Consider the following 8317-nt stretch of genomic DNA (forward strand, 5'->3'; position numbering starts at 1 on the left):
GAGGAGGGAAGGAAGGAGGGAGAAGGGAAGGAAGGAAGGAAGGAAGGAGGGAGGGAGGAAGGAAGGAAGGAGGGAGAAGGGAAGGAAGGAAGGAGAGAGGAGGGAAGGAAGGAGAGGAGGGAAGGAGGGAGATAGGAGGGAAGGAGGGAGATAGGAGTGAAGGAGGGAAGGAAGGAAGGAGAGAGGAGGGAGGGAAGGAAGGAAGGAGGGAGGGAGGAGGGAAGGAAGGAGGGAGAAGGGAAGGAAGGAAGGAGAGAGGAGGGAAGGAAGGAGAGGAGGGAAGGAGGGAGATAGGAGGGAAGGAGGGAGAGAGGAGGGAGGAGGGAAGGAAGGAAGGAGAGGAGCGAAGGAATGAATGAAAGAGGAGGGAAGGAGGGAGATAGGAGGGAGAAGGGAAGGAAGGAAGGAGAGGAGCGAAGGAATGAATGAAAGAGGAGGGAAGGAGGGAGAAGGGAAGGAAGGAAGGAGAGAGGAGGGAAGGAGGGGGAAGGAAGGAGAGAGGAGGGAAGGAAGGAAGGAGAGAGGACGGAGGAGGGAAGGAAGGAGGGAGGAGGGAAGGAAGGAAGGAGAGAAGGGAAGGAAGGAGGGAGAGCAGACAGAAGGAAGGGAGAAGGGAGGAGTGAAGAAAGGAAGGAGGGAGTGAAAGAATGAAGGAGGGAAGGAAGGAAGGAGCGAGGAAGGAAAAAAGGAAGGAGGGAGAGGGAGTGAAAGAAGGAATGAGGGAAGGAGAGAGGAGGGAGGGAAGGAGGAGGTATGACAACAACAGAGGGAGAATAGAAAGGAAGAGGAAACAGAAGGAAAGGAGACAAGGAGGCATAAAACACCAAAGAGCCCGTTTCTACTTTTAAATTTATTTGATAAATTCAGTAAATATGTTGCAACAACAACAACAACAACAACAACAACAACAACAACAACAAAGACCTAAACAAACATGTGAAGTTAACGTAAACACATTTAGGACACGCCTCCGTCTCCGTCCGTGTCCCATCATGCCTTGCTGCCGCCGGCTCGTTGAACCTCCGTCACCACCGTGGCCATGGCGGAGAGGGGCGTGGCCACGGCGGAGAGGGGCGTGGCGTAGGTAGACGCCATGTTGCGGAGGCCGGTGATCAGGCAGCGCCAGCTGAGGCGCAGCGCCTTCCACACGTTCTGCACCACAGAAGAAGAAGTCAGTCAGCTGGTGGAGGGCTGCTGCGCTCTGATTGGCTGTTCCACCTCAGTGGGGTTCAGGCTATGGTTCGGGGACCTGTTGAGGACTCTTTGGTCCTGACTTCTGTACAGGTGTGTAGTTGTGTCTGTGTGTCCAGCTTGTCTCTGTTGTGTCTCCTATCAGGACGATAAAGCCTGTCTGTGCTGTGTTTCGGGGGTCAAAGGTCAAACTCAGCTCAGTCAATGTTTAACAGCAGAAAGCTCCAAACAAACACAAGCAGGACTTTGTTTATGTTTGTAAATATTACAGCTGAAATGACGAATTAAACCGAAAATCTATTCTATACTATTAATGTTATTTTTTATTTAAAATGATTTCCTGTTTTTTTAATTGGCCATTATAATAATAATAATGTTTTACTTTATCTACTGTTTGTATTTTAATATTTTACTGATTTTTGTTAAATTTTTTTCTTTAATTAGACATTTTTTGTTTTCATATATTTCATTTATTTTAATATTCGTTTTACTAAATTATTTTATGAATTGTTTTATGACTTATTTTTAATTCAGTTATTTCTGTACATTTTTAACTTCTATCATTTCGTGTTTATTTGTATTTTATTGATTTATAAATATTTGTGTTCGTTATGGATCATATTTGAACTTCATTCAGCTCCTCCACGGATTGATTGAGATTTCTGGAGGATTCCTCACACATCTCTGCAGGTCAAAGGTCACCACGTCTCCTTACCTTCTTGTACTTCTTGTACCTCTTCTTCCTCTTCCTCTTCTTCTCCTCCTTCCTCCTCCTCCTCTCCTCTGCCGTCTCCTCCTCCTCCTCCTCCACCTCCTCGATCAGAGGTTCGTACTTATCCGGCAGGACGCTGAAATGAACTTCTTTGGAGGTTTTGTGCTGCTTCCTGCCCGGTGAAGGAGCTCCGTCCTCCTTCTCCGGCGCTCCCATCCCCTCGTCTGGTGTCCTCCTCTTGTTTTCAGGCAGAAGGACCTTTGGAGCGAGGAGGAGTCAAACTTTATTAGTCGCCTGAAGCTCACGGAGGCCACAGGAAGCTGTGACATGAAGCAGGATTAGAAGAAGAATGTGGAGTTTTCGGTCGGAGCTGAAGTTTGTGCAGCAGCTGTTTTCTCCTCCAGTTTGAGTCTCTGATGTTTGTTTTACAGAATAAACACTCCAAAAAGTAAACATCCAAAAAGTGTAAAAACACGTCGTGAACACAAAGTGTGGGAACACTGAAAACACATGAATGTGTTTCATTCATCAGGTCACGAAACAGGAAGTGCACCTCAAATACGACTTGTACAGGAAGTGGTGATCTTTCCACTTTTCCTGTCTGAATGCGACCGTGCGTTTCTCGACTTCCTCCGTCACGGAGAACGTCGGAGGCCTCCGGCCTGACTTCTCCTGGATCGTCTCCACCCTCTTGAGCTTCAGTGGTTCGATGGCGGCGTCATAAAGAAAAGCTCCTCCCACATTAGCGTGGAAGAAGTGGACCGGGCCGACCCGGAGCTCCGACCTCAACCCCTCCGGACGGGGACGACGAACGGGAACACCGACGTGTGTCTCCGTGGTCCGGTGTCCGCATGCTTTTGACGTTAGAGACGACATCATTCTGGTGGCGGCTGCAGCGCCTCGTGTTCACGTTCCTCCTCCATCTTTGTGTTTTTTACTCGGGCAGTAATAAGAGGAGCTCCGCTCAGCGTCAAGACCCGAAGGCCCCAAACGAAGACCGAGTGGATTAAAGGAAGAAAACAAGAACCCAACATGCCTGAAGCTGCTCTCTGACCCAGCTGCTCGGCTTCTCTTCACGGAGTGAGTTTATTAACAGACCACAATTAAAGATACGAAGATCTGCAGCTCTGACAGGAAGTGAAGAAACACAGAAACTGTTTCCTGTTGGAGTTTTATTTCATGTTCAGCTCAGTTCAAGACATTATTATTATTATTATTATTATTATTATTATTACTATCTGATAATAAATACAGAAGGAGGTGGATTCTATTATTCAACCTTAACGACAAAATCTATATCTGTGTGTGTGTGTGTGTGTGTGTGTGTGTGTGTGTGTGTGTGTGTGTGTGTGTGTGTGTGTGTGTGTGTGTGTGTGTGTGTGTGTGTTGGTACGTAGTGTGTCGACTTCACGATGCCTCTGGAGATCCTGACGACCTTTGACCCTGGAGAATCACAAAGAAGAAGTGAGGAAAGAAGGTTCGTGACTTTTTCTCAGCATTAAAGCCAAACACACTTTATTTGTTCGGTCAGGTTGTCGATGAATCATCAGTTTCTGTCTCTGATTGGTTTCAACGTGGAACGTGTTACCTTTGAGATCTGACGAACACCTGCTGGTCGTGTTGTTACTTAATTTAGGACTCGCTGGTCTTTACTTGGGACCTGACTTGGGACCTGACTTGGGACTTGTCGGTCCTGGTTTGGGTCCTGAATCAAGACTTGAGTGTATTTGAAGGAACAGGTTCAGATTGATGTGTTTGAGTGTGTGACTTGTGAAACATTAGTGAAGAGTTTTATTTACAGTCTGACGGTCAAAACAAAACTTCGGAGAACTCACAGGAAGTTAAAATGGATCAAAGTGATGGAAACTAAGTCGACTCACACACACACACACACACACACACACACACACACACACACACACACACACACACACACACACACACACACACACACACAGAAACCCTGACTATTTGAAATGTCAAGTCACAGTTTGTTCAGAAGCGTGACACCTCTGACAGGAACTGTGTGTGTGTGTGTGTGTGTGTGTGTGTGTGTGTGTGTGTGTGTGTGTGTGTGTGTGTGTGTGTGTGTGTGTGTGTGCGTGTGGGAGAGTGTGTGATAACAATATTTTGGTTTCAGTGGTTTTTATTCGTCAGTCTTTAGTTTCATTTTTGTTCACTGACCTGAAACTGTGAAGCGACTCGACTGCAGGGTAGAACTAGTATCTCGTCCTAAAACCCAGACCTGGACTACAGGAGCCGTTTTTGGACCTGATCACCGAGGACAGAACCGCAGCCAAGACTAACAAGTCCCAAGTCATGTAATAAGATAATCTACCAAATATCATATTAAGAAATAAATACTGAACCTTTGAAGATTTGTTTTGGTTTCGACCTAAACTTGTGTTTCAGGATAGATTGCAGTTTGGTTTTAAAAGAAAAAGTACTGGTGTAAGGTTTGAGGACCCCCATCGTCATGGTAACAATAATTAACAGGTGGTTAGAAAAAAAAAAATGTTTTGTCGACCCGTCCGCCCCTCGCCACGTGTTTCTTACATTTGCGTCGGGCAGAGTGACGGTCAGCACGGCCGGGGTCCTCGCAGTCAGACTCAGCTTCTTCTTCCACAGATAATAGAAGTGGACACACTCGGAGAGGGACTTGGTCTGGACCTGAACACGGAATCAATCCATCATCAGCTACCGGTCGACAGCGACAGGAACGCAGCGAGCTGAAGTCCAAACTCACGGTTTTCTGAACGCTGCTGAAGTCTTTGTGATGGAGCTGCAGAGATTTGACCAGCCGCCTCCTCTCCGCCGCGCTCCAGCTGACACCTGCTGGATCATCACATCATCACATCATCACATCATCACATCATCACATCATCTGTAGGAATCTCTTCTGTACGCATGAAGCTCTCAGTGATAAAGAATCAAATGTATAGTTGTTTGAAGGAGGAGCAGCTGACCGGCTCGGTTGTTGCTGTTGGTTTCAGGCGTGGACAGCAGCTTCTCCACCGTCAGCTGGGGGACAAAACAGATTTGTGTCGGCCATGTTTGTTTTGGGACAATCCAAAAGCATCTTACGTGTCTCGTTATCTTCAGGTAGACTGTGTTCAATTTAACAAGACACTATATTTGAGGCGCTGAGACGTTTTACCTGAAAGTCTCCTCTGCACTCTGATAGGACGTGGAGGGTGTGCTCTGGACTGGCCCCGCCCCCTGGCACCACGCTGGATCGAGCCATCAACAGCAGAGTCTCGACTGGACGAACAACGATCCCGTGAAGAACATCATCACGTAACGGTCGTGAAAAACCTTCTGTGTCTTTCTGTGCCTACCTCTGTTTTGATTGACAGGACACTCCAGCTCGTCCCACGGCGTCCACAGCAGCAGTGCATTGTGGGAATTGAAGCAGGTGTATTTTCTGGCCTGTAGAGGCGGGATCTCAGCCTGAAAGCCCCGCCCTAAATTGATCCGCCTGTGATGGACAGCTGCAGTTTATCAGAAAGTGACATCATCGCACGGTATAATTTTATGAAAGTTGAGTTTCACATACGGCGTGATGATTCCCGACGTTAACGTTTCAGGAGCGGGGCGGGCTGTCTCCACGGCAACAGGGTCACTGAATCCATCTGCCAATCAGAGACACACCTTAACATCGTGTCATGGCTGTTATCCAATCAGAAGAGGTCTGTGTGTTTAGATAAAGTTTTATTTTGCCTTTCCGTTAGGGCCACTGTCTGGATTAACGTGGCGTTAGCGTAATCGTCTGTTCACGATAAATGTCTTTGTAGTGAGCGCTGCAGCCTCTAGGTGTCACTAGCGGGAATCTTACCGACGAATTGACTTACTGTGAAGCTGAACAGTCTGCGCTCTCTGCTGCCTCCTGGTGGTGACGGAGCACAACAGCCCCAGCCCCGCCCTCAGGGGACACAGCATGGGGGGCGGGGTGTAGTGACCTCTGCCGCCGCCGGTCTCGGCGACTGCTCCGTCACCGTCGGCGACTGCTCCGTCACCGTCGTCATCATCACCCCTAGCAACCCCTTCCTCCTCTTCCAGGTGCATGAGGCTGCGGTAGAGCACAGCGCCTCCGGTGGCCGGGGGGAGGCGGCTGCATCTCCTCTGCCCACTCCTCCCTGACTTAGACGCACCTCGTGATTGGACAGGCACGGAGACGGGCATCACCATGGAGACTGAGCGTTGAACAGGCTGGGAGGAGTCCTGAAGAAAAGGGACAGACATTGTTCAATTGTTCAAAAGTAAAGAACGTGTCTCAACGGTCCTCGGAAGGACTGAAAATAGGTTTTTAAAATGTTGATATGGACCTTTTTCAAGCAGGGAATTGATCTGAAGCTGCTGTGAGAACGCATGTGACCGTTCAACGCTGGCAGGCTCCTGAAGTCACGCTTACACACCGTACACAGCAGCCTACAACACACACTGTAGGGTCATTACATGACCAACACAAGCATCGTCATCGTCATCGTCATATCAACGTCATGCAGGTTACCTGGAGTCGGGAACCTCCGAGCAGATCTCGTGTTTCACCTGTTTCCTCTGAAAATAAAATACAAGGAATTAAAACAGAAAAAATAAAAAACATCAATCAAAACATTTCATGAGCTCACTTTTTTTCACACTTCTCTAATCTCTTATTTATCTATGCGTTATTTACAGATTCTCACATACGTACTCGTGGACCTAATTATTTATTTACGTCTTTACTTTAGTCACATACTTCCTTCTTTCCTGAATTATTTTCAAATTAAAAAGATTAGAATTAGGAGGACAACACACCCGGGTCCAGTCTGGTAGGCCCTCTCCTCCTCCTCCTGCTCTTCCCCCTCCTCCTCCTGCTCTTCCTCCTCTTCCTCCTCTTCCTCCTCCTCCTCCTCCTCCTCTTCCTCCTCCTTCTCCTCCTCCTCCTCCTCCTCCCTCCTCTCTCCAGCTCAGCCCAGCAGCCAGGCCCGGAGATGGACCAGTACTGCCGACATCCTTGCTTCTTCCCTGGAAACTGGTGTCAGAGCTGCCGGCCCTGTGATGGAGGCCCGTCAGGTCCTGACCGGGCTCAGTCTGACCCGGGAGGAGGTCAGAGGTCACAACGTCATCCAGACTGTAGCTGGAGGTTTGAAAACCCAGTCTGTCTGTCTTGGGATACATTTGAGGACCGGGGCTGGAGACAGTTGGGGTTTGGGGGTAATGAGGGCTCAGACCAGGGGTTGTGGGGCTACAGAAGGGCTGGAGACCACTGTTGTCATGGTAACTGTGGTGGAATAACTGATCACTGGGGAAGTCTTCCACAGAGCTCCATCTCCCCGAGGACGCTCCTGCGGACATGGAGCCCAGCGGAGAGTACTGCAGCTGGGACAGGGTCGGCCCCAGAGGTCCCCAGGAGTCCTGACCTGGACCAGACGCGTCACCTTGTCCACACACACCACCGACAAGAAGTGTGTGACTGTTGTCGGGTCTGTGTGTGTTCTCCCATTCATCCGTATGGTGAGTCTCACCAGTGTTGAACTGGTTCTGGTTCTGCAGCTGGAGATCCAGGTGAGTCGTGGTCTGGTTCTGTTTCAGAGAAACACATTATAATGCTGTGATCCGAATCAGTCATGCTTCTGTTTCTGTTGGGACAGAAAAGATGATCGACTTACCTCGAAGGAGAAACTGTCTCCGTTTAGAAGTCTGGAGAGTTCAGAGAGTTCACATCCGATCCAGTTCGGATTCTCTAAATCTGGTTCAAGATTTTGGCTGAAGAGGAGGTGCTGAGGCGGGGAGAGGAGGTGGGGGGAGGTGACCTGGGGGTGCTGGAGGTGGGGGGAGGTGACATGGGGTTGGTGGAGGTGAGGGGAGGGTCACCTGAGGATAGGGAAGGTGGGGGGAGGTGACCTGAGGATGGGGCGGGTGAGAGAAGAAGACCTGAGGATGGGGGAGGTGGGGTGAGGTCATCTGTGGGTGGTGGAGGTGGGGGGAGGTGACCCGAAGATGGGGGAGGTGGGGTGAGGTCATCTGTGGGTGGTGGAGGTGGGGGGAGGTGACCCGAGGATGGGGGAGGTGGGGTGAGGTCATCTGTGGATGATGGAGGTGGGGGGAGGTGACCTGAGGATGGGGGGCGAGGGGGGAGGTCATCTGTGGATGATGGAGGTGGGGGGAGGTGACCTGAGGATGGGGGGCGAGGGGGGGAGGTCATCTGTGGGTGGTGGAGGTGGGGGGAGGTGACCTGAGGATGGGGGGCGAGGGGGGGAGGTCATCTGTGGGTGGTGGAGGTGGGGGGAGGTGACCTGAGGATGGGGGGGGAGGGGGGAGGTCATCTGTGGATCAGGAAATTCATCAATAAATACATTTGAAAAGAATCAACAGTAAATGAGTAAATGGTCGTGTTTACATGTACACAGGTGAAAAAGTAAATAAGGACCT

General features: G+C 49.6%; 2 protein-coding genes across 2 annotated transcripts; both read right to left on the minus strand.

Annotated features, from left to right (window-relative positions):
* Positions 1 to 846: 846 nt before the first annotated feature.
* Positions 847 to 2159, minus strand: LOC138207159 (required for drug-induced death protein 1). Its single transcript, XM_069164202.1, has 2 exons — positions 1907 to 2159; positions 847 to 1152 (listed from the first exon to the last, which is right to left on the minus strand). The coding sequence occupies exons 1-2, from the start codon at positions 2117 to 2119 to the stop codon at positions 991 to 993; spliced, it is 375 nt and encodes a 124-aa protein (XP_069020303.1). The 5' UTR covers positions 2120 to 2159; the 3' UTR covers positions 847 to 990.
* Positions 2160 to 3072: 913 nt separating this feature from the next.
* LOC138206900 (uncharacterized) lies at positions 3073 to 8090 on the minus strand. Its single transcript, XM_069163739.1, has 14 exons — positions 7699 to 8090; positions 7555 to 7585; positions 7411 to 7468; positions 6701 to 7305; positions 6414 to 6460; positions 6229 to 6331; positions 5755 to 6124; positions 5460 to 5535; positions 5242 to 5381; positions 5061 to 5164; positions 4870 to 4924; positions 4650 to 4735; positions 4460 to 4573; positions 3073 to 3346 (listed from the first exon to the last, which is right to left on the minus strand). Exons 1-14 carry the CDS (start codon positions 8088 to 8090, stop codon positions 3311 to 3313), a joined length of 2217 nt encoding a protein of 738 aa, XP_069019840.1. The 3' UTR covers positions 3073 to 3310.
* Positions 8091 to 8317: the final 227 nt, after the last annotated feature.

Source organism: Embiotoca jacksoni, unplaced genomic scaffold (assembly GCF_022577435.1).
Source record: "Embiotoca jacksoni isolate LCO1_2020_lvr unplaced genomic scaffold, fEmbJac1.0.p SCAF_30, whole genome shotgun sequence".
Lineage (NCBI taxonomy): Eukaryota > Metazoa > Chordata > Actinopteri > Embiotocidae > Embiotoca > Embiotoca jacksoni.